Source organism: Diadema antillarum, unplaced genomic scaffold (assembly GCF_040938485.1).
Source record: "Diadema antillarum isolate AM-2024a unplaced genomic scaffold, OU_Dant_1.0 scf00000004, whole genome shotgun sequence".
NCBI lineage: Eukaryota > Metazoa > Echinodermata > Echinoidea > Diadematoida > Diadematidae > Diadema > Diadema antillarum.
The window spans coordinates 626,380-653,261 of record NW_027270893.1 but is presented as its reverse complement, the minus strand read 5'-3'; the positions used below and the strand labels follow the sequence as shown (position 1 = coordinate 653,261).

General features: G+C 39.0%; 1 protein-coding gene and 1 pseudogene across 1 annotated transcript; both read left to right on the top strand.

Annotated features, from left to right (window-relative positions):
* The first annotated feature begins 110 nt into the window (after positions 1-110).
* On the top strand, positions 111-9,827 carry LOC139710885 (uncharacterized; annotated as a pseudogene).
* A 9,673-nt stretch (positions 9,828-19,500) lies between these two features.
* Positions 19,501-23,989, top strand: LOC139709075 (uncharacterized). The gene is made up of 2 exons (XM_071621069.1): positions 19,501-20,019; positions 22,867-23,989. The coding sequence occupies exons 1-2, from the start codon at positions 19,554-19,556 to the stop codon at positions 23,787-23,789; spliced, it is 1,389 nt and encodes a 462-aa protein (XP_071477170.1). The 5' UTR covers positions 19,501-19,553; the 3' UTR covers positions 23,790-23,989.
* Positions 23,990-26,882: the final 2,893 nt, after the last annotated feature.

Genomic DNA, 26,882 nt, shown 5'->3' with positions numbered 1-26,882 from the left:
GAGTGTACGTGCATTTGATGATAATGGGTGCATCTATAATCGATATGATGTAATCGGAAGTATGTACTGATCGTTCACGCAACGTGAATACTTTGTACGTGTGTGCAGGATCACCTGACAAGTGTACGGCAGACGGGAGCGCGCTGGTGGCGCGGTGCCCGTGAATGTCCGCCGGTGTTCTTTATGTGTATTTAGACGGCCGTCAAGCTATATGGATCCAGATAAGCCACGACTCGTAGACCTAGCTCGACAGTTTCTTGCCTCCGATACAAGTTACGAGGACAGCGAGATGTCTTCTACTGAGGAAGATACCAGCGAAAGTAAGAAGGGGCCTCTGCCGGCAAGCACCGGGTACCCTTATCCCGAGGAGCAGTATCCCGGCCAGAATCCACGAGCTGAACCCTCTGCTCCACTGCGGCATGAAGATGGGACTCCTGTATCATCAGCAAGGGGCGGGGATGCTGCAGCTGCGAATGCGCCTCCTGGGGCGTACCATCAGACTCGGGAAGGCCCCCAACACCTCCCTGATCAGACACTACCTGGCCCCGATGGGGCAGGAAATAGTGTAGCGAGGACCAGGCCAGACAACCAGCTACAACGTGTGATTAAAGTCGAGGACAAGTCCCTCTGTGAGGCTTACATTCTCTGTATCCCCCTTGGATTTCTTGGTCTCCACCACTTTTACCTGGGACGCATCGGGATTGGATTTCTCTACTTCTTCACCCTGGGGGTGTTCGGGATAGGCTGGATCATCGACTGGTTCCGACTGCCGTGGCTTGTGAAGAGCACAAACCGGAAGAGGAGGGAGAAAGCGGAGAGGGGTTACATTCTCTATGGTGGTCCCTTCAACGAGCTGGAAGACAGACAGGTCTCTATGGCTTACCTCTACTGGCTTCCTCCGGTCGGACTCTTAGGTGAGGAGCGTACGTGCACGGTGGTGGATGGGGCTGTCTTTACACCTCCTCATCAGCCTTTAATATTCCACGTGAAACATATTACTGTATCTCTTTCTTGATATCGCGGTTATGTAACATAAACAAAAAACCAGTTCTGTCATGTACAAAAAATGTGATATAAAATATACTTAATTTACATACGGATATATATCTGATATCATATATTTGAAAATATATTTCTATATAAATATATATTATATCTATATATTATATACATCTATATATATATATATATATATATATTGATATACATGTGTATATATGTGAGCGTATGTGTGTGTGTATGCAGGGCTGCACACTGGCGCCGGTCCGACGGTCAAAGACCGGTAAAAGTCACTGTCATAATCGGACCGGTAACTTTTCAGGAAATCCACAAGTTACCGGTCCGACATGACCAGTAAAAAAAAAAAAAAAGCATTGGTGGGGTCAGTAGAAAGGAAAAGAGCAGCCCCGATCAGGGAGAAACAGAATGCAAGATATCGCACTGTCCAACAAGTTTTACGCAAGTTTTCGTTTTTGTCTACACTGTAAAAACATCGGTGTTAGATTTAACACCACGGGTGTTAAATCTAACACCGATCAAACTTCAATACAGGACCACACCCACAGGTGTTGAAAATGCACTGTGATGGTGTTGAAAAGTGTTCACCTGACACTTCGTGGTGTTAATTTGACAGTGCAGTTACTAAGAAACTCTTCAAAAAACAGTTTAAAATTTGGAAATGACACCCGGAGGTGTTAATTTAACACCGTAAATGAGCACCGAAAATTTAACACCAGCTCGGTGTTCACTATTTAACACCGGACTTTTTGCAGTGTACCGGTGCAATTTGTACAGTAAACATAGTTTTTAGCACTAGCAGTGGACCAGTTACATTCGCGCTCGCTTGCGCATTTGGCGCTGCTCACGCACTGCCATGCAATGCAATACATGTACATGCAAAGCACACGATGCAGAGCATGTATGGTAGCCCTACTACATATCGACCACCTTCTTTTAAACCGACCGCGTAAATTCGCGCGCTGAACATTTTAGTACGCACTTCTCTGCGCGCAAAGCACATAAAAATGGATTGGCTTTGAATGTAGATGAGGATGGTGTGGGAAAACGCGATAATTCACTGTTCATTAATGGTTTTAATCAAGGACAAAATTTCGAATGAGTATTTTCACCGAATCGTAATGAGGGCACAATGTAATGTCTATGGAAGTTTCTAAAAGGCTTCTAAACGGCTTCGTACAACACGGTGTCCATTACAACTCGGTTTGCGTGCATTGTCAATGCAAAAACAGCGGTCGATCCTAATAACGCGATTTACCGCGGGGAGCTGAAACGAGGCCACGCAAGTTCGTCGGCGATATTTTTGCACTGAAACTTCGAATCGAAAAGGGAACAACGGCATTTGAAAGAGCTGGATTTTTTCAATCACGTAGGTCAAGTTTTTTACGTGAATTTCAGTGTTAAATATTATTATCAAGCAAATAAACATTAGGCGGTCGATGCGTAGTAGGTCCAACCCTACAGTGTAACTGCTTCTCGTTTGCTTGCGATCGGCGATCATGCCAGACAAGAAGCATTGAAAGAAGCGCACGCATTTTTTAGGTCATTTTACTCATGATTTTTCACGCAAGATCGATCCGATCCCGGCTTCGCAGCAGCGTGGCAGTTATGTTAGAACTAATTTACTTGTGTCGATTTTTAGAAAAAGTAAAAACACATTCGATATTCAGCGATATATACAGTAAATGGATCTGATTGCGTTTATTTTCATTTTGCACAGTCATTTCACAAATTAATATTTTCATTCGCTCAGAATGGTCTCATAATGAAGATAGGCGCAAAAAGGATCACGAAATCGGCCCTTCCGTGTACTTTTTAAGAACGCATGCACAAAATGTGAAGAGATAATACTAGGGAGAGACAAAAAAAAAAAAATCATGAAATCATGGCAGTCCCGCTTACATATTTCAGGTAGAAATCGTCCCAAAAAGGATCATGAATTCGACCGGCCGCGTCGTATCTTCCAAAAGATTATGTACGAAATGCGAAGAGATTATAGAGGAGAAAAAAAAAAAAAAATAAAGGACACATTTTGGTGAGTGCATCATAAACGATTACAGCCGAATAACAATTCATGAAATCAACGCAATCCCGTTGAGGAAATAATAGGCGCAAAAAAGGATCTTGAATTCAGTCCTGCAAGCCGTCTTGGTTATCAAAAACGCATACACAAATGCGACGAGATTATCGGGAGAAAAAAAAGACATTTTTACCCTTCTGGTGCGTGTATTACAAAAGATTACATCCGAAGTAATTCATGAAATCGCCACAATCCGCTGATATTTGAGGTAGAAATAGGCGCAAAAAGGATCGTGAATTCGGCCGTGTCGTATACCTTGTAGATAAGAATGCATGTACGAAATGGGAAAAGATTAGCGGGAGAAAAATAAAGGACACATTTTCACCCCTTTTGGCGCTTGCATCATATAAATTACAGCCGAATAGTAATTCATGAAAATTTCGCAATCCCGTTGGAATTTGAGTAAACAATAATAGGCGCAAAAAGAATGTCGAATTCGGCCCTGCATGCAATGCATAATTTTGAAAACGCCAAATACGAAGAAATTATCGGGAGAAAAATAAAGAACGCATTTTCAACCCTTCTGGTGCATGTATCACAAAAGATTACAGCCGAAATAATTAATGACATATCGCAATCCCGCTGATATTTGATGTAGAAATAGGCGCTAAAAGGACCGTAAATTCGGCCGTGACGTACAGGCATGTACGCAATGCGAAGTGAGTATTGGGTGAAAAATGCAGCACACATTTTCAACCCCTTTTGGCCCGTACATCATAAAGATTATAGAGCCGAGTGATAATTCATAAAATCATCTCTATCCCGTTGAAGTTTGAGGAAACGATAGGCGCAAAAGAATCATGATTTTTGGCCGTGTCGTGTATCTTTTAAGAACGCATTTACAAAATGCGAAGAGTTTATCGGGGAAAAATAAAGGACACTTTTTCAACCCCTTTTGGCGCGTGTATCATAAAAGATTGCATCCGAAGTCATACATGAGCTCATCGCAATCCCGCTGATATTTGAGGTAGAAATAGGCGCAAAAAGGATCATGAATTCGGCCATGTCGTATACCTTTCAAGAACGCATGTACGGAATGCGAAGAGATTATGGGGAGAAAAATAAAGAACGCATTTTCAACCATTCTAGCTGGTGCGTGCATCACAAAAGATTACATCTGAAGTAATTCATGAAATTGCCACAATTCGTCTGATATTTAATGTAGAAATAGGCGATAAAAGGATCGTGAATTCGGCCGTGTCGTATACGCATGTACGAAATGCGAAGAGATGATTGGGAGAAAAATACAGGACACATTTTCAACCCCTTTTGGCCCGTGCATCATAAAGATTACGGCCGAATAATAATTCATGAAATCATCGCAATCCCGTTGAAGTTTGAGGAAACAATAGGCGCAAAAAGAATCATGATTTTTGGCCGTGTCGTATATCTGTTTATAGAACGCATTACGAAATGCGAAGAGTTTATCCGGGAAAAATAAAGGACACATTTTCAACCCACGTGTTTATCATAAAAGATTACTGCCGAAGTTATTCATGAAATCATCGCAATCCCGCTGATATTTGAGGTAGAAATAGGCGCAAAAATGATCGTGAATTCGGCCGTGTCGTATACCTTTAAAGAACGCATGTACGGAATGCGAAGAGATGATTGGGAGAAAAATAAAGAACGCATTTTCAACCATTCTTGCCGGTGCGTGCATCACAAAAAGTTACATCCGAAGTAATACGTGAAATCGCCACAATTCCGCTGATATTTGAGGTAGAAATAGGCGAAAAAAGTATGATGAATTCGGCTGTGTGGAACATCTGTAAGAACGCACTTACGAAATTCGAAGAGTTTATTGGGAAAAAATAAAGGACACATTTTCAACCCCTTTTGGCGCGTGCATCATAAAAGATTACAGCCAAAGTAATTTATGAAATCGTCACAATCCCGCTGATATTTGAGGTAGAAATAGGCGAAAAAAAGTATCATGAATTCGGCCATGTGGTGCATCTTTTTAAGAACGCACTTACGAAATTCGAAGAGTTTGTCGGGAAAAAATAAAGGACACATTTTCAACCTCTTTTGGCGCTTGCATCAGAAAATATTACAGCCGAAGTAATTTATGAAATCGTCACAATCCCGCTAATATTTGAGGTGGAAATGGGCGCAAAAAGGATCGCGAATTCGGCCCTGCATGTCGTGTACCTTTCAAGAACGCATGCACAAATGCGAATAGATTATCGGGAGAAAAATAAAGAACCCCTTGTAGCGCGTGCATCAGAAAATATCACAGCTAAAATAATTCATTAAATCGTCGCAATCCAACTTCGTGTGCAAGTTCGTGTGCCGATGTTTAGAAAAAGTCACAAACGCATTTGATACAATCTGATTTTGTTCATTATCATTTTACACTGTAATTCACAAACAAACATTCTATTTTTTCCTATCTTTTTTTTTTAATTTATTTTTTTTGTGCAATAAATAATGCAAGTTTAAAAAGAATATATTAATCTGTAAAATGTACATGGGTGGGGGGGGGGGGGTACGTCCATAAAAAAAACAAGAAAATATGTTTGCAAGTCATTCATTGTTTTTTTAGGTTGTCGTTGTTGACCGGTAAATTTTCTGTTCGGACCGGCAAAAAATGGTAAAACGGGGCATTTACCGGTCCGACAGAGACAGGTTGGACCGGCAGAAAAAAAATGAGTTAGTGTGCAGCCCTGGTGTATGTGTGTGTGTACATGTCCATTGTTCTTTTGAGTTAAGTGCAAGTTTATCCAAAATATATGTGGATTGAGTGAGTGCAATATTATTCAAGTAAAACACTTCAGTGAAGTTTGAAAAAAAAAGTCGGAAAGTCCATTCAAATGTCAGTATGTGTAAAAGTTTTGGTTTTGTTGGAAGAATTACTTTTGAAAGTTGCTTATGGTTATCGGTTTATGTGAAAAACGCGGAGGGTACGTACGAAACTCTTCCGTACAATAACTCCATGCAATGGTTGTATATTATGATTGTGTTCATTATATTCAAAATGTTTATATTATGGATATGTATAATAGTGGGCATATGTACTATGGCAATGTACAAAGTAGAGGAAATGTTATGAGGAGAAAATAAAATGGACATACATGTAGATTGTAGTGTGTGTTTTTTTTTGTTACAGGATTTCAACATATATTCTACAACTGGTTCTTTGTCCGCTGGCCATTAGTAATTATGTCACTGGTTTGAGAAAGTGCTGCGCGTAATCTCAATCTCATGCGTATGTTCATATCATAATTACTTCGTAGGCAACTTGAACATGCTTTAAAGGACTTGTTATAATACGACCACACCCATTATACTGCATTCCTGTAATCAATTTCTGTCAAACTCTTATATCCATTCTGTAATGAAGCCACAAAATAACGACATACAAACTGACCGCATGCTGTGGTCCATGTCCTCTCTAACAAGATTGTACGTATAAACTCAGAGATTTAACGCATCGAATACACTGCACCGTTTTTTTTTTCTACTTTCGGAACAGGTGGACACCACTATTACCTTGGTCGCATCTGGTTTGGCGCCCTCTATACGCTGACTCTGGGCTTGTTTGGTGTGGGGTGGCTCGTCGACTTGTTCCGCATCTACATTCTCACCAAGAGGGCAAACGAGGATATCCGTACCCTGCGCTCCGGGCGTCCCATCCCTACCAATGACCCCGATCGGATGCATCTAGACGACGCCTACGTGCTGGCATTCCCACTGGGCTTCCTCGGACTGCATCATTTTTACATGAGACGGTGGATGGTGGGCGTGGTCTACTTCTTAACTTTTGGCTGTATGGGTATTGGCTTTCTCATCGACCTTTTCCGACTGCCATATCTGCTGCGCCGTAGAAAGAGAGAGCTGGCCGCGGGGGAAATCAAGTACCACCTAGATGATGCCTACCTCATGTGGTTCCCTCTGGGACCCCTGGGACTCCATCACATGTACCTCGGCCGCTGGGTGTGGGCATTGCTTACTTCTTTACGCTGGGACTCGTGGGTATAGGTTGGCTAATCGATTTCTGCCGCTTGCCAGTCTTGGTTAGACGTGCCAACGAAAAGCTAGAGAGGCAGCCATTGATATCTAACGCCTCTCCGCCGGCTGCGCGAGACATGGTTGCTGGCACTCACCCTTCAGCAGGCACGGGCAGCGTTAATACTTTCCAAAATTCAACAGGGGGATACCCGGCTCCCCACCAAGGCCAGGTGCCGAGCGGGAACATGGCAGTGTACGCTTTTCCTCTCGACGCGCACGGGCATCCAATTTGGACGCAGGGAGTTTCCTGGGCAGAGGAGCATAGGCGTGACCCAAGTACGATGCCGCCTTGGTTGCCCCCAGCAACGGGACCCTCCGTTGCATTGCCTCCTACAGAACCCCCTCCGCCCTACTCCCCGACGGATGGCCACACCCAGCCCTCCGCCCCGCTTCCTGAAGATGCAGCCCCAGCAAGACTAGGAAACAAAGATTTTGTTTAATCAGTAGAAGGCTTATCCACACAAAAGGTGATTAAGGAATCTATAAAGGCTGGAGAGTTCCTCGTGTTTTGACGGGTACAACTGCCTAACAATGTTTAACACACGTTTTGAAGGAAACCTTGTCGGTTTACATATCAACATGGTGTCGAATTACTGTAAGAGTAGCGCACTGGGGAGGAGTCTATTAAAAGCGAATTTATTTGCCACTAAAGTAAGGTCATAATGATATTTGTTCTTTCTCTGCCGAATGAAAAAAAAAAGAAATCAAAGTTTTTATTCTTTATACTGTAGCCTTTCTGTTAGTTCAAATAGCTTTCTTTTTTTTTTTTGGTTGTTTTTAATTTGTCAAGGAAACTGCCCAACCTGAATTAGACTTTGCTCCACGTAATCGGAGGATTTGCACTTTTGCATCGCAGCTTCCAGCATACACATTTCTGTTTGTAGCCCTAGTGGCTAACTGTTGGTTTTCAGGTTTGTAACATCGGGAAAAAAAGGAAATCTCTTCTATCGATTCTGATTAACAGATAGTAATCATCGTTCTGTCGTTTCATTTGATTATATTTATACTAAAATGTTTTGCCCAATGGGGAACATAGCAAAAACGTTTCGCTTGTCGTCACATACAGGATCGTGTAATCTTATTTTATATAATGGCTGACCAGAATTCCGCTTGTCCACACAATATTTCAAGAAAACTGTTTGAGTTACTGGAATGCAGTCTAGCTGAAAATTTTCTAGCGGGTACATGTGTTCTTATTGTTAAGTCCGTTTTTCCGTTTTGTTTTGTTGTTTGTTTGTTTGTATGTTAATTTCTTTTACGTTGAGAAACGAAAAGGAGTATATAAACGTAAGCTTTTACGGTGGCGTCGTCATATTGCGTAATCTTCTCTGAAATAGGAGAGAAGCTAGGCAACGCCGTATGACGGAATGGTGGTAATGATAATGATATTAGATCTTTCAGAAAAAAAAGCTGTCCAATATTGTCTTTCCCGTGTACTTACTGTCAAGTAGAGTATGAATGCGCACATGACACGTGACACGCATGACTAGTCACGTCTAGTTTTATGTAAAATATATCGCAGTCATTAGTAGTATTATGTACTTAAGGCTCGCTTTGTTCGTTATTCACCAGCGCGAAAAAAAGAAGAAGAAGAAAGTATCAGAATTAGCCTATTGTGAGCGAACACAGGTTATGGTAATTGAGCCTTTTTTTAACGTGATATTGTCTTTCCTGAACAAAGTGACTCTAAAAGAATGCAAACAAACTTTGTAAGAGTATTTTTATATTTGTATGTTCATACCAAAGACAGCTTACATCAAACGAAAAAGCTTCTAGGTTTTGTATTTCTGGTGCATCTTTGCTTTTGATACATAGATAAATGTAAAGCGGACAGTCTGAAGTTAGACCTGTTTTTTATTTCATGTTTACATCACTTTGATAAACGAGTCAAGTGGTCGTTGATGTCAAAGTATTCTGTTCAGTCTCTTATATAAAGGAAGAGAAGACATGTGTGTAGAATGATGGTTTGTGTACAAGGATTCGTGCGCATCATGAACAGGTGGTATGAGAGAGCTGACATTTCACAGTAGTGCTGAAGGAACCATTTTGACGAAAATGCCGACGTGGTATGACTTCGAAAGATTAGGAAATCTTGACAAAACATGCCCTTTCATTTTCTCACCTTTTCTGTTGCATTTTAAAACAAACAAAATATACTCGTCTCGTTCGTTGAATGTCGTCGTTTCCTTTGCTTTGAAGTAATCCCTTGAAAGTAAGAGATGCAATTATAATTCGCATTAGATTTGTCTGAACAACAACAGCAACAACAAAAACATACCCACGTATGATTTAATGTACTGTATTCAAGATGGCTCGTGCATAGTTCACTCCCTGTAAGTGATTATGACTTTCATGCACCTTCTGTTCTTTTTTCATACTTTTCCAAAATATGCAAACAGTACATGTATTGTTCTTGTAGGAAACTTCTAGTATCTATATGTGTCGTCAATATAACTTTTAGGTCGGTATTTGCCAAGCTGTCATGGCTTTTCGGCGTTTGTTTTAAGAAACAGTGTTCCTTGCCTAACACAAATTATGAAATGATGATTGAAGAAAACATGCTACCAATGACTTCTATATCTATTTACTATAATATAGTCTTTGCTTGTAGAGGCACAGCAGTTTGTGTCTGGCTGATTTTTCTAATATGTTACATATTTAGAGCAATCTTACCTGGTTCGATAATAGGGACCTTTAGATTTTAGACGCGCGGACGTTCAGAGGGAAAAAAAAAAACATGATCTGAGCGTGCGCAGAAGCGTGCGTCAACTTGACCCTCGCTACTGCGCACGCTCAGATTATGTTTTTTTTTTCCTTTGAACGTCCGCGGGTCTAAAATCTAAAGCTCCCTAATAACAACAGGGAACTTTGGATCTTCGATGCGAACGCTATTAAAAACGACGCAAACTCCCCGATGGGACAATGGTAACAGTTGTGTCGCATATGACATTAGACGTTTTCACATCAGCCCGATGTTTCGAAATAGCGCGCTATTTTCTGACTCGGGGAAATTAATCCGATCACGAAATAACCCGCTATTTGATAATGTTAACACAAATAAGCGTGCTAATTGTATCGCTCTGATCGATAAAATTTCTCGAGTCCAACTCGGGAAATTTCTGACATAGCGGGATAATTCGCGAACTAGCGCACTATTTGATAATGTGAAAACGCCTCAAGAAATTAGCGCGATGCATCCCATCATGCCTAGCGTGTGTGACCCGATCGATCGAGGCAATCTGCACACAAATCATGAGGAATTTTTGAAAGTGCACACATTACTGATGCTTTTTGCACATGCTCAGCTGTCGAATTAGCTCGAAAAAAATTTCGGGCTAATTCTCTTCGGGCTGATATGAATAGGAAAAAAAAATAGCGCGCTAATTCGCGATCGCGAAAAAAATCTCGAGCTTGGATTTTTATCGGGCTGATGTGGAAACGCGTTATGTGAAGGACACCATTTCCCCCTAATCAGCGTCATCTTTTTAAGAGCTCGCATCGCTGATCTAGATCTCGCTGTTTCCATTGAACAAGAATTCAAATGGCAAATCAATTTCATGCGTATATAATTCACGTGACGTTGTATGTATGCTTTATAATTGTGCCTTGAATTTTATCTTAAATTCTGACCGCATTTTTTGATCGCAAAGTTAAAGTGTAAACCACGTTAGCCTAATGATGAGTTAGAGTATGAAATAAATGAAATGAAAACCGAGATTCGTGCCACCACACAGTGCTAAATATTTTACTTTCTTCTTTTGCAAGACCGGGATGAATAGATAAATAGTGAAAACAAAATCATCGATTCTTCGTCGATTAAAAAAGAAGGCAAGAAGACGAGAGAGAGAGAGAGAAAAAAAAAAGAAAGAAAGAAAGAAAGAAAGAAAGAGAGGGAGAGAGATAAAATGCATATGAAGGGGGGGGGGGGCGAACTGGAAAGAATTTATTTATTTATTTATTCATTCATTTATTTGTTTTGTTTCAGTAGGGTAACTCTGTCAGTGGCTATTACGCTGTTATTCTCAGAGGCGCGCCTACACATACAATAACGTACATTACGAAATACATACATTGTAGACACATAAAAAGAAAGAAAAAAAAAACATAATATACAATTACGGTACACCTACAACATGGCCAGATAGATGAGTATCGCGGAGGTAGAAAAATACATAAATAACTTCATCCAAGAATGAACTCCCAAGCAGTAGTTTGAACTTTTTCTCCACGGTCCGCAAATCGACATGCACTGTCAAAGTAGGAGACTGAGTAAAGCTGATGACTCAGTTCTCCGCAGACCAAAAGCGTGCAGTTTAGACATTTTACAACGCTAACTATTATGTATACCCACTTGTAATTATCATGGAATCAACGTGTTGACTGACAAGGTGTCGTGTAATGACACACCCGATAATCTTCTCTGTTGTCAACGAAGTCAGTGATAAAAGACCACCACTGACAATAGTCACACCTCTTTGCTGGCCTAGAATGAGTCTGGAAGAACAATCTAAACTAACACAAGTATCCGACCTCTACTTGTCTGTTTCAAAGAGTTGTTCGAAGTTCTTATAGCCCACTTCACTTTCCATCGCAATTTCAATGAATTATAATGTTTGTTTGGGGTCTTTTTTAAGTATAAAAAATCTAGAATAGTTGCTATGGACACTACTTCACCTGGATAGGGCCTACGTGATCGTGCACTGAAATTTCAAAATAGGGAAACTGAATACAATAAATCACTTCGGATTAGTGCTCTCTTAATTTTACCCTCCCCCTCCCAATAAATTTACAATCCAAAGGTTTCGATTTACTTTACGACTGTCGGGAACGCAAGTTTTATTCGAGGTGTTTTTCTACATCCTTCTGTATAGTAACACAACCCATCCCCGCGAATTTATGTCATCAACGAGATTAAAGTATAACATTGGGTAAACATAGGAATGATGTTAAAAAACAGAGGGTCCATAAATCATCAACAACAGCGACACAGTATTTGCAGAAGCCCTCAACCCGACCTGTCCCGAGCGTATGCAAGTCACTCCATCATTGGCGCCCGAACAAAGAGCGGTTGTAAAATCGCACGATGGCGCCTGGCGATGCATCGTCTGCATTGGACAGCCTGCGAAAGGGTAGCAAAATGCAGTGTGTGCGCGCCATAGCCCTGCACACGTAAAGCTAACCTGCAGAATGGTGCGAATGCGTGCATAGTTATATCGCTTGTGTCTTCTGACAGTGAATGTGCGATATGTTATCATCGTTGGAGGGAAGGGCGGGAAATCGCGCAGGTGCGTCAGCGAACGAGTGACACAGAACTTCCAGGTAGGACCACTGCATTGGCGTCAAGGCGTTCTGGGTGCATCCCTGCATGCAAAACTAGAATCTCATGGTCTGGGGATTCGTACCGCTTTCATCCCTACGCTGATTCTCCCCCATTTCGTCAATCTCGATATTTCACTTCAATCAAGGAGCTCAGACAAACTAAGTCATAAGCGGTGAGTATGACTTTAATAAGTATTATAGCAGTAATGACGAAGTGAAAACTCCGCCATGATTCAAAAGGGATGGCTGTATTATTGTATAATAATTATGTTTAATGCGTTTGTAATTCTTTATCTTCTTTATGAATTACGTTTGTGAGCTGAAATAGCATTGGTTTATTTACTCCTTCACTTTCCTTAAGATTTAGTAAAGTTTATACTTGTGAAGTCTAGTTGATCTACCAAGTATAATTACATAGTAATTTAACGTACATCTTAGTAAACAGTAAGTGGGGAGTATATCAGTAATTGTTGATATCTCCAGAGATTCAAACATGTAGGCATACAATGAAAGCCCTATACTATGTATGCATTCATAAATGTAACAAGCTATTTATGCGTGTGACTGATATCTTTATATATTTCATACAATAACAGTCAATTTACTGAACTAGCTTATCCGTTATCTGTAAATACATGCTAAAAACAATTGATACTCAACAACAATTTACAATAAACAACGTTCATTAAAACCCCTAAAAGGCCAAGCAAATTACATGCAGATGGCATTTTACAAAATTTCGTTATGTCACAAGCATATCTCTGAGCTTTTACGTTTGAGGTGGTGAATACAATATAGCCTGTAAACATTGTGTGCAAGTTTTAAGCATTTGTACCCTTACATGAATGACGATGTTATTTGCAGCTCTAATCTTCCGGGATAAGGCATTAATGGATGAAGAGCTCATTATAATCGAGGTAATGCTGTTTGATATTTCCTAATGCACAGCATGCTCATGGTCGAACGCAACCCCTTATCCAATTCTACGTTATTCTGCTTTATCAACGTATACTCATATCATAGTTTTGATTCGGGAAAACTCAAGCTGAGCATGTTGTCCCGTTCGAAATTTATTGTCATCGAAAACATAAATAAAATGCATTAAACTCTCCTCTCTGCCCAAATCTTAAATGCGCACATAAATTTCATGCTCTTTAGCTTTACCTTTGAATATGTTCGTTATCATAGTCCCTAGCTATTTGTTTTTCCTTTACACAAATGGAGTAATGAATGAACACAAACATGAAAAATCATGTAGTATAAGAGCACGGCATTAATATGCTAACGAGTCCTGCTTTCAGTTCGTAGCCATATTCCACTCTCACGAGTTATTGTTTTTTTTTCTCTCCATCTGATTGACATATCACATAATCAAAATTCATGAAGAATCTTTACATCCATCATACTTTTGACTTTGATAATAGATTCTTATAAATTTCTTTAAAAAATCAAAGAAATGAAACAGAAAAACAAAAAGAACTGATGGTATACATGCCCGTTTTCACGGTGCCTTGTCATAACCACATTATGGTGCTAAAAGCTCTCTTCGCTATTTTAGTAGGGGTAGTAATTACCACGAACATCAGAAACCATGTACTGGTAACAGGAGGCGACTGCACTGCAACATGATTTTAGAAAGGGAAGGATCCACACAAACAAAGAAATGAATCATGTGACAAGACGTTGTCTTGTCAATGCTTGTAATAGTCATTTTTTTAATGGCGCCTTCCTTCTACGTGTTGTATTGGTAGGCCTACATCGCGGTGCTCAAACTCCTTCTCGTTATTTACGAGGGGTAGTAGTTTCTTACAAACCATATACCATGCAAATTACGGTAATGCAAATGATCAGATTCCAGCAATGAAAATGTCCCGCCAAGACGTCAGCGCTGCGAAAGGTCTACAACGATGACATATCCTATACATACAAACCCTGTACTCGAATGGTACCAGATGTATTTGCGCTGAGTAAATATTTGGCAAATATTTGCACGGTTTACCCATTTTGCATACGATTGACAAAACTTTTCTTTAACGATTAAGTTGTCTTGATTTGAGGAATTTGTTCAACAGATTGTTCAACATAACTTTACTATGATATATGACAAACAACAGTGTATACATTAGTGAATGTCTGTTGAATAAACCAAAGAAAAAGAAATTAGTTAATGTCCTCTTTGTTAAATGATTGTGGTTCAAGGCTAAGACAGCATGAAAAATGGACATATTATTATTTAAGCTAAGAAGTTCTAACGTATCTGAAAACATTGGCTTATTAGGGTATGTATAGGCCTACATTGAAGCAGTTACCATTAAGCTTAATTATATTCCTTTCCTTCCTGTTTTGTATATAGCAGTGAGTCCTTTGGACATCTAGCTCAAGTTATGTCTTTGTTTCGAGAGTTCAAAGGTTATATCCGCTTTTTGAGACATGACTAATCTTGAGTAAACATGCCTTTGGACTATCAATCAGGCTATCGGGAAATGAACAGAGATTGACTTTTATAAACGTGGCTTGCATGCCTCGCTTATGCTAAACGATACGAATCAACACTTTAAGTGCAAAGACTCCCCTGAAAAGATTAAAAATCATTGATTGATGATGTTCAATGCTTGTGCATCGAGATGTAAAATTGACACATTTAGGGTAAATATTATTCCCTTGTATGCAGAAGATTGTAATCAGTATCTGTTGATTGATTATCTATATTTATGAATGTGAAGAGTTAGAATCAGATTAAACTATTCATCGGTGCTGATAATTCTGAAGGAAGATGGTGATCAGTAACCATGGCAACTGTGTAATTGTCAAATCTATTTTCTGTCTGCTGAGTAGCTCACACCCGCACCAAATCTGACTGAAGGCCGTTGCTGAGAACCAACGGCCATACTGAAAATCTGCAAGAAATCAGACAAGATCGGATGTAAAGCGACTGTATACAAACAGTAATTCCTAAGATGACATGGCTTCTCTAATTTTACTTACACACATTTGCAGAGAAATATATTCATATCTGTATATATACAAGTATGCATGTTCATTTTTGTGTGTGTGCATGGAATAGATTTTACAAATATACGACAAAAGGCAGACGGATTCAAAGTAAATGGGGGTATACAGATGATATAATATATATATATATATATATATATATATATATATTATGCTTGTAAAGAGTAAAATAGATATAATGAATCAATTTTTTAATAAACGAGATATAAAATGAAGAGAGTGAGACAGAAAGAGGGAAGTAGAAAAAGAGATTGCGTGTGATGCTGTATGTTTATTATTTATGATAAACTTCGAACAAATCCATTGGAGTGTATTTCAGTTCACAGGCAAAAGATTCCTTGCTGTGATTCTTCTCGATGTAAAGTCATGGCAGTTTCTAATAACGCAGAGTCCAGATTAATCATGCGATGAAGAATATGATGATGTAAACATTGTGAAGGAAAATGCGTATTTATAGTTTCTTACTGCCAATAAGTGGAACAGACTGAAAAAAAAAATCAAAACGTTGATTATAATTACAAGAGGGAAGAGTGATATCGTTCGGATATTAAAATGAAAAGATATTATTAGTCACTGATATACAATAAATTTGTAATACTGTACCGGTTGCATGAAGTGTAGGCATTGCGTTTTCATGCCGCTTCAAGATACCAAATATGGAACGCCGGGAAGGCGATATTTGCAAACCTCGAACGTACGGCAAACACACACACGTATGATACACATGGCATCTTATACACCACAGTGGTATATCGTAAAATTTGTGTTACACACACTCGCTTTGCAAGATACCCGGTGCATGACGAACGTTTATTTTTAGAAAACGTACGAACATCAGTATCATTCTCTTTGAAGAAACAAAAGAAATTGTTATGCGGTGCATATACATAATATATATACATTTTTTTTTGATGACCCAGTATGAGACATTGGTATACAAATCCGATGAAATACGAATTAAATTTAAAATAGATGAAATACGTTGTTTGGAAGCTGTCAGAGGGCCATCAGTATCTTGTTTAATGAATTGCATAGTCTGTGTCACATTCTTTTATTTCGTTGTTTTCTTGATTGTAATCTAAACTGAATTACTTTGAATTAATATTAAAACACCAGATCAAATGAAACATAAATACTGCTATCTCACTTATCTCAAGACCTATTTGTCACTTGTTGGATACATCACGAGCATTTATTTCATTCATTTATTCATTTCATTTATTTCTAAATTGTCATAAAAAACAAACAACAAAACAAAGTGAGAATAACAGTACATTATGTAACAGTATACATGTACAAGGAAAAAACGCAATGGAGAGAAAGAAAAAAAAAGAAAATTCTAAGAGAGAAAATGGAGGAGCCAGCAGAGGCCATTGGCCTTTCTAAGGCTGGACTCCCACTTGAGATTTTATGTACAAGATACGCTTAATGAGAGGGAGAGAAAAATAAATAAAACAGACAAACTATGAGTGGAAAATATGTAAAAAAATACACATTGCAGACATTACATGCACGTTTGATTATATATCTGCCAAAACTTCAATCATAATTATCCAACAAATATCTTTTATATCTACATTTAAAAGAGGCAAGGGAAGGACATAACTTCATTTCATCAGGCACAGAATTCCAAACATAAACTCTTTGGTATTTAACAGATATTTGCGATGTAACATATTCTGTTTAATGAATTTTTAGTTTTCATCGAAGAAACTACACTGATATTAACGCTTTCAACATGTTCAATACTTCTTGGTCTCAGTAGGAGGTTACGTGGTAGATTTTCTCCAAATTAACCAGACCCCACATGGTACATCCATTAATATAACTCATTATGAGCACTTTAGTTTAAAATTGATGAAAAATAAGAAGTAATTTAACAGAATTGTAAAGCATTTTAGGGTGTTGTCAGACCAAGTCTGGTCATGACAATAAGGAGTGAGAAAAAATGTTGTTGTGAGAATAACGTTCTTTTATAGTAAGAAGGGGGAAAGGTTCCTTAGGTCAATTCTGCGTCTGTTTTATTTTTCAGTTTTATATCTTCTCTTTTACTTTGTCAAATTTCTTTGTCACGATGAATTTGACACATTAATTTTCTTATGCAATATTTTGGCCCAGAACCCTGTATAGCGTCTTAAGGAATATAAAGGAAAATCATAGAACAATTATAAAACCATGAAAAAAAAAGGATTGTTATCTCCGTGAGAGTTTTAAAATCACTTGGATTTTTCCATTACTATTGGTAAATTATTTCACACATACCGTGCAGGAATCTGAACGCCTACGTGCGATATTTTTCATGAACCATACACGTCTATATTATACAGGCATCCAATCGTTACGCGCTGCATATCATAAAAGAACGTCATACAGCAGCTCTGACCTCACGGGGGGGGGGGGGGGGGTTGCGTCATGAGCAAAGAATGCTCGCGACTTGTTTGTTCACCACTTCGCTCGTCGTAAAATAAAGAATAAAACAACCACCGAACAGTTTGCAAACATTTCCGCCTTGGCATCACGAGATATTACGCACATCAGATTATGGCTTGATTTTGATCCAAGTTGTCAAATTACACGAGCACTATATTAGAGACTTTTTGGGCAGATATTGTCTAATGATATTATTAATCATGATTACGAATTGTGTTGCCCTACACCGAGGCTCCAAAGGGTACATGCAAATAATAATAATAATGATAATAATAATGATAATAATAATAATGATAATAATAATAATGATAATGATAATAATAATGATAATAATGATAATGATGATAAGAATGTTAATAATAATAATAATGATAATGATAATAATGATAATAATGATATTGATAATAATAATGATAATCATAATAATAATGTTTTATGTTTTGCCTCAAGTCAAACCTCTTGCCTCCAACCCTTAACAAAAATTTCGGTCAAATTCAGAGATTCACTCTTATCCTACCAGACAATCAACAAATTTGCATTTATCTAGCCCCAAAACTGCACTCGCACATCATTCTATCAGACACTACGGCCCTGACACTTGAAATTTTTTCCTACCAAAATTCAAAACATGACCACTATGTATTCATTTAAGAAGGCTGTAAAACTTTACCACCTTAAGCAGTATTTCCCAGGATAACATTTTGATTTCTTTATTGTTATGTATTATAATCAAATGTATATAAACATGTATATGATAAATGATGCATGTATGCGTGCATAGATATATCGATCTATTTATCTATCCATATATAAATGGGTATGTATGTGTATGTATGTGTATGTATAGGACATATATATTATGTATATGAGCATGTATATGTATTTATATGTATACTATGTGCCTTACCATTACTGTGCACATTTAACACGATATATCTTGTTATTTCATATCAGACAATTATATGTAGAATGCTTTGTATTCGTTTATTACTATTTCTCATAGTGCATATTCGGTCATTACTACGGCAAAGGCCCCTGAACGTGTTAACTTTAATAGCAGACTCATTTATTATCATTACTATTATTGCAAAGTAGTTGGAGTAGTACACATACACTCTGTAATTTTCCCTTTTCCCCTTACCCTTCCCTCTCTCTCTATCCCTTATTCTATCCAGAGTAGCTAAGTATAGGGTCTCCATACCGTCAAGCCTCGGCCCTCGGCTTATTTTAGAGACCCTTCTGTTTAAGTTCCCTAAGCTGTTTGTACTTGTTTTGTTTTGTACTAAAAACTACGTGTCGATATACTGTTTGCGATAAATGATTTGTGCACAATCATATCTGATGTAACGAAATTAAGCAGAAATAAATCAAATCAAATCAAATAATAATGATAATGATATTAATCAACAGTGCTTATATAGCGCATAACACATAGTGTACATACATGTCCCTATATGCGCTCAAAAAATGGAAAAATTATACAAAAACATACAATTTCACTTACAATGATGGTACTCAAATTCAAGGCAAATCTAAGAACGATTGAAGAGGAAATTAGATTATGTAGTAGGCTCTCTTATTCATTTTCAGTCCTAATTTTCACAATTTTCTCGTTACAGAACTGTCGATGAGGCCAGCGGCCTGACATTCACCGAAACTCATCGGCCAAAAATCGTTCGCCATGAATGGTCTTAAACCTTACCGGTCTTCGAAGTCGAGACCGCGAATGAGCGGCGATGTGGCTGGCGATACAAACGACTCTCCGGCTCCCGACATCATTACATCTATTGAATTCGCAGAAAGCGACATCAGCGATTCGCTCTCTGACATCCAGCCCACCGTTGCGCAGAGGATCTCGCTGCTACGCACGTATTTTCTGTGCATCACGCTAGGATTCTCTGGCGCGCATTACTACTATCTCGGTCGACGCACGGACGGAATGTTGTACACTGTGACTTTGGGCTTTTTCTGCATCGGCTGGGTTGTAGACTGGTTCCGAGTACCTTCTCTTGTGGAAAAGGAACGACAGGCGAGACGGGAGCGAGCTGAAAATGGATACTCACTCTTCGCTGCGCCGTATGGAGAGCTTCGGGAGAGATCGGTTCTGTCAGCCTACCTATACTGTATACCACCTTGGGGATTCTTTGGTATGAAAGACAGAGATGTTTCGCACTGCATATCATTTCAATATTGTCTCTTAGTCTGCTGGTTAATTGTTAATTTTCGATTTTTTTTTTGTGTGTAGCTATGATATCTGATGTGGAAGGCAACTTTACACTGCCATATAGGTAAAGTCATTATAGCGATGGTACAGTTGCGGTTTAGATTGGGCTTCAGATTTCCAACTTTTTGTGGATGATTGTTTCAGACATTGAAAATCCTGTAATTCAAAGTTTATTTGATAAAAATTGGTTTTAAAATGGCTGAGATATCCCAAACATACCGATCATGAAAAAAAGAATGGACCCACCTTTCATTAGGATCGCTTTGTTTTACATTGTTTTTGGATATCTCAGCAATTACGAACCGATTTTCATCTAAAACAGTTTGAATATCTCCTAGAATCTACTACTATAATACTCGAAGTTGTTGTTGTTGTCGTGGCCTTATGTATTTCCTGTTTTATTCCGGCGTTGCTGGTTTGTCTATCTCCTCCCGAGCCGTCGGCTCCGGGCAGCTGCGACCGGGCCGTCGGCTGCAGGAGAGTATCCTACATCGAATGGCGCGGGTTTCGTCCCCGCTCCGCCTCCGTGTCGACGTCGAGGACGAAAAAGAAAAATTAATTAGCTAGATGCATAATGCATTTTTGTGCGTGACGAAAGAGCCGAGCGTTTCAATATTCACCGAACCTGCGCTGGCCTCCTGCTTTCTCGATCGTCCATCTTTTAGCTTGCAGAAACACTGGGGGGGGGGGGGGGGGGGGGATACTAAAGATGATGGTGCGGCGAAATCTCTGACATTTTCCGGCGGACGCGCACGCACACACACAATGTACTAAGTACCTCACAGAACTCTACACACTCTACACTGTGTGTATAGTTCTGTGATGTACCTTTGCCTCCGCCTGTTACATGTATGTAATGTATTGACGACGGCGTGCGCGTGATACGGACTACAAGGGTATTACGTACAGTTCGCCATTGGCGTCCCCAAATGAAAACAGGGAACGTTGTTATTTAATTGTATTTTGCACAACTGCAGAATACTATGCAGCTCAGGTACGTCATTTAGTTTGCTCGCCGTTTGCTCTCAAGTCCCGATGTCATTGTACGCAAACTGTTTAGGACGGCTAAATATATTTGCCGATCGTACCCTTCCATATCAGATTACACGCGCAGCTGTGTCCATTCGTTTACTGCAAAGCTGCTGTAATCATACATATTCATAAGATGAGCGGACGTAGGGGAAAACCTCGCTTTGCCGACCGCCTATTTTTAAAATTACAAGTGGAAATAGAATGTGTGGTTCTATGGTCTATCAAACCAAGTCTTGGTGACAAAAAAAAGAGGGAGCAAATGAAGACGAATATATATTCTCAGAGACTCCAACCCAACGCACCTTCTGATCTGGAGATTCTCCCGCCTGAAACCCCTAGCAAACGGGAAATTCCACGTTGATGTGTGCCAAGGGCGAAATTCCGAGGGTTCTAGATGCTCTCTGGTGCTATCTAAGGCTTATTTGTTCAACATACGATAGCAATAAGTAAGAAATTCTTTCCAACGGGAGACACAGAGCCAGGGCGGGAGAAATTAAATCATAAGCGGGAGAACGGGAGATTTTGCAAAAATCCATGGGTTTTCGGAGGGAGATCTGGGAAAAATATTAAAGAAAAAAAAAAACGAGGTCGTGAGACCCTACTCCCACGGGTGCCTATTAAACCTGATGACTATGATCTCCCCCTCCCCAAATAACAATGATAATAATGATAATCATAATAATAACAATAATAGGAGCAATAACTGTAGGCCTAATATTAATTATGATAATGTATACAGTCTGAAGCAATATGATGGTTCTATGATATATCAAGCCAAGTTTTGGTGATTTAAAACAAAAAGGAGGGAGCAAATGAAGACGAAAATATTTCATTTTTCTCTCATAACGTGGGGGAAAAGAAATATGAAAAAAAAAACCGAGGCCTAATTGAGACCAGCCGTGGATTCCCGCGGGTGCCTGCGTGGATGCAAGAGCAGAGGGTAATCAAAGTCATAGTGTTAATATCTTCCCGTTTCGACGGGAACAATCTGTGGGCAGAACTTTCGGGGAATCTCATTTGCGTTTTTGGTAATTTTCCCTGAATGTTTTTGTTTTTTGCCCTGCGGAGGTGGAAATGTGTGTGCGTGGGGGGGGGGGGGTGAGGGGCAACAAGACAACTGTTGGACTTCAATGGGTGCAAATAACCCCTCGAAACTCGAGTTCTATAATAAAAGCAAGTAGTGCATGGCGGGAATGATCCCTACCAATGGACCAGATCGCCGGGCATTTACTACAAAAATATATCATTACATTTCTGGGAAGGGTGGTCATTTAGAAGACAGCACAATTAACGAAAGAATGAGAAGACTTTTCTTTTTACTTCTTCAATAAAAATGTGCAAAATCATATTATGAGAAAAAAAAAACCTCAGACCCGTGGATTTCCACGGGTGCTGCTAGTTTATTGTATATGCTCTTTAGCATTCCATAAAATGGGTTCCAAGTATCTCTCACAAAAAGTTAACAGATGAATCCTCACCTCAACCAATATTGTACCATCCCTTTAAGGCATTTGATTTCATCTTGAACTGTCACATATCTTCTTTTCTTCTTGGGTAATCGTTGACAAAGGATCCATGTGACTTAAACAATAAAAATAGCAAAATAATCTGGGCCAGTCACCTCATCTCAAGACTGAAAAGAAGAAATGCTTAAAGAGATTTTGATGCTAAACTTCATACACTAAAGGTAAATTGTATTTAGGTTATTCATTCCACTTTGGGTCTCTCTCCGTTCTAGGTATGCATCACATGTACCTGGGAACTTTTCGAAATAACGAAATTTTCCACTTGATATACACGGCGACACTTGGCTTTGGAGGGCTCGGCTGGCTATTCGACCTCTTTCGGATCCCGGAGCTTGTCCGAAGAGCCAATGACGACATCGAAGCTCTGCGATCTGGTAAACCCATCTCGTCAGACACAGCGGATACACTGCATCTCGACACAGCGTATATGCTAGCCTTTCCATTAGGCGTTTTTGGACTCCATCATTTCTACATGAGAAGGCATTTCTACGGGATAGTGTACCTATGCACGCTTGGATTGGCTGGTGTTGGAGTCTTGATAGACTTAGTACGTCTGCCGCGCTTATTCAGACATAATCAAACATGTATGAAGGAGGTGAAAACTACTGTCTTTCGCTTGGATGATGCATTCATCCTCTGGTTTCCTCTTGGGATACTAGGACTACACCAGTTCTATCTACGCCGTTGGAAAATGGGCGTGGTGTATTTCTTTACGTTCGGATTTCTGGGCGTTGGTTGGCTCCTCGATGCGTTTAGGATGCGTTCATTGGTGGAAGACAGCAACAAAACGCGCGACTCCGATCTTCTCTGGCAGCACGTTTTTACAAAGCGGGAGACAGTTCACGCAAACACTAACATCTTTGTTCCCAAGGAGCTCTACAAGTATCCAATCACGGACGAGGATGGAAACATCCAGGTGTACGCGTTTCCACTCACACCCAATGGGAAGCCATCTTGGCTGCTAGGGTGGGCGTGGTCTGTCAAACAAACGTCGCAGAATGGATTTGTCGCTTCCAGCGAACGCGATGAAAGTCCGGTCCACAGAGAACCGCTAATAGATGAGTCTCCAACCGGTGACACACAGTCACGTATGCATTCTGCGGATGTCTATGAAATATCGTTTGTAGCAACATAGGTTACCGAAAAATGAACATATTTCTTTATTTGTAGGTGTAGCTGAAGAATGAATCAATCGCGTTGTCAGCTCTTTTCATTGAACGCGTTAAAGTTCTGGACACGTGAATGATCTGCAACGAGGGCAGACATCGAATTACACGAGAAATAATGCGTGGGTTCTTTCTCGGTAGAGAAGAGGACTCTTTATAGAAATAACAGACTGACAAATGAAACTTTGTAAAAATGATAAAATGGATGTCAATTCATCTGCATTGTATTTTGTATTTCAGTCATAGATGGTGGCCTTGAGCAAACACGAGTTATATAATTTGAAAAAAAAAAAAACTTGAGAAGTGTACTTCACCAGCTGTGTGCAAAAGAAGAACGAACAAAATCTTCAAAACATTAATGTCAATATTGAAATATTGCAGCAATATAGTAAAGCAATGTATATACAGGAACGAAAGCCATAATCTTTTTATAGCTGTATTATATAGCAACACTGTGACGCTGATAGGCTCCTAAGAAGTGCACTTTGAACAAACATTTTACGTAATCAGGGCTTTAAAGTGGATTTTAGTTGTTACTTGAGTGGTTTTATTTTGTAACCGGATTGAATATTTGATGAGGTGTGAACAAACTGTAAGTCGGTGTGCTGGTTTTTCTTTTCAGTAAAGCTCGACGTATTGAGAAAAGCAAACATATGATTTTTGAATCATAATTTCATCTTTGATAAAAAGACAGATGCTTCCATATTGAAGCCTTCCTTGATTTCGGCTGAGATTAATTTGCTTTGAAACGAATTGAGTTGGATTTCCTTCTCGACACAGATAGGCTATCTATCTCTGGCAAGAATACGTTTTCCTCAACAAACATTAAAGAGTCCCAATTCCATGAAAGAGATATGAAGTTGCAGTTTTACTTAATGAGACATCTTATCTATTGATTTAGATAAGCTATTTCATTGAGTGAAATTATAAGATGATATTTATACAGCAGATTTATGCGATTTATCTTTTCATTTCTGCAAATAAAATGAATAAAGAGAACATTGTTAGAGCATGACATCCTCAACTTGCTGATTTGAATATTCATATCGACTGGTCGAGAAGTGTTTTCCGAAAACAATTTGAAATTTCAGAATGTCATAACTTCCCTATATGATTAATCCGATTTTGATTATTTTTGCACTGTTCTGATGGATTTTTTCTTTCTTACGAAATTGATGCAATTTTGGAGTGGATTTTTCCTTTAAGGGCACAATTAAAGGGGCAATCCAAACAATTTTCATAATTTCACATCATGTAGTACATAAATTGACAACTCCATGTATAGATTTGTGGAACTTATCGTGGTCATTGAGCAGAGACCCATGCTCTGAAAAGTCTTAAACAAATTACACTGAACAGTGTTGATGACATAGGTGCCTCACATATTTCAGAACTGTAGCAGTGTAATTCCATTACAATACCGGTTGCTTAACGACTTCAGAATCTATACACGCCTTCTTCATTTTTCTGCTTCCTTGAGCCCCAACTCATGCATTCTTATGGTGAGGCTGCTATGTCATCATCCTTGTTCAATGCAATTTGTTATGCATTTTGAAACATTCTTATTCCTCATCCCAATCACTAGAAATTCTGAAACTCTGTACTCAGTTTAACTAATTTATAGTTGTTCAAATGTAAAAGTCTGACAATCATCCGGAGGTCTCCTTTAATCCTCATAAACAAGCAAGCATGGGGCCGACGGCTTTAGCCCCCTTCCCCTCCCCCTCCCAAGAAATAGTAAATGAGAATTAAGTACTCGCCTAGCCACAAGAGCTACACGTCGACGTGTGGACTCGTCTGGTGCATGTGCCCAGTTAATTCTTAAATAACAAATGAATTTGGAATTTTTACTTTCTAGACCCATTTGTGCCAGCTGCAATTTTCTTGTGATTTATTGACTCCAGTCTTGATTTGGCAAATAAAGTATTCTAAGCAACCTCCATTACGATTTGTAAACACTCACATTTCATTCGTAGATGTCATTCCTTTGTTTAAAGACAGTTTTTACATTTATACCCTGGTGTTGCTGGATGACCAAGCATATGCTCAAAAATACAAAATAAAAATACAGATAACAAGCAATCGATTTCAGCTAACAACTCAGCAACAATATTGCAATACACTAGTTGCCGGTACTCACTGTAGGACAATTTTGAATATATTGTTGTGTTTATGTCTTTTCTAGAGATAGGCACACTGAAAGATTCTTGTATAGGAGCACTATTTCTGGGACGTCGTCTCTTAGCGTTTCCTGGGGCAGTTGTTGCTTTTTCGTAAATCCAATCGCTCTATAAGTCCTATAAGTCCTATAAGCTGACAATTTTTTTTTCGTAGAATAACTGCAAAGAAAAGATCAATATTGTCTCCTCGTAGAATAGTTTTTATTGCAACAGTTTGACAGATTGCCCTTCATATGATTATATCAGCAAAAAAAAAAGTTGGTCAGTGTTCTTAGTAATGACCATGATAAAGATCATAGGCATACATAACACCCTGCATGTATGCCCATGATTTAATTGCCTTTTATCGACGTAAGTAAACACTGATTATTCAGCACAACAACAAAAAAGTTGTTTAGTGTTTTCAGTAATATGACTATGATAAAGATCATGGGCGTACATAACACACAGTATGTATGTCCATGGTTTTTATCAAGGTCCTTGCTAAAAGCATTGAAGAATCGGTGTTTACATAAGTCGATGAAGGGTAATTCATCAGTCAATTGCAATATCACGGTCTTGCAAACGTTTTTTTTTAATTAACCTAACGAAAGTTCCATAGAATTGTACATCCTGTTTGAATATTCACCTTGAACAACTTAACATCATGAGTACTTTAACATATTTTTGTCACATTCAACACTGTAATTCATCTCAGAAATAAATTATGGAGAGTTTCAAAACATTTTACATGTGAAATTTGAATTGATGTCTCTGCGTATAACTGTCTTGCCATGTTTGTGAGTGTATAATTTGTTTGTGGCGGTAACGTTATGAACTGGGAGTTGATATTAGACATATGATGATGCAAGACAAGATAATCATCTTTTTCTTACGAAAGCT

Excerpts from the sequence above, each read along its gene's own strand:
- LOC139709075 (XM_071621069.1), top strand. The coding sequence starts at position 19,554 with ATGAATGGTCTTAAACCTTACCGGTCTTCGAAGTCGAGACCGCGAATG. Across the intron at positions 20,020-22,866 it reads ACCACCTTGGGGATTCTTTG|GTATGCATCACATGTACCTG; the intron begins GTATGAAAGACA and ends TCTCCGTTCTAG.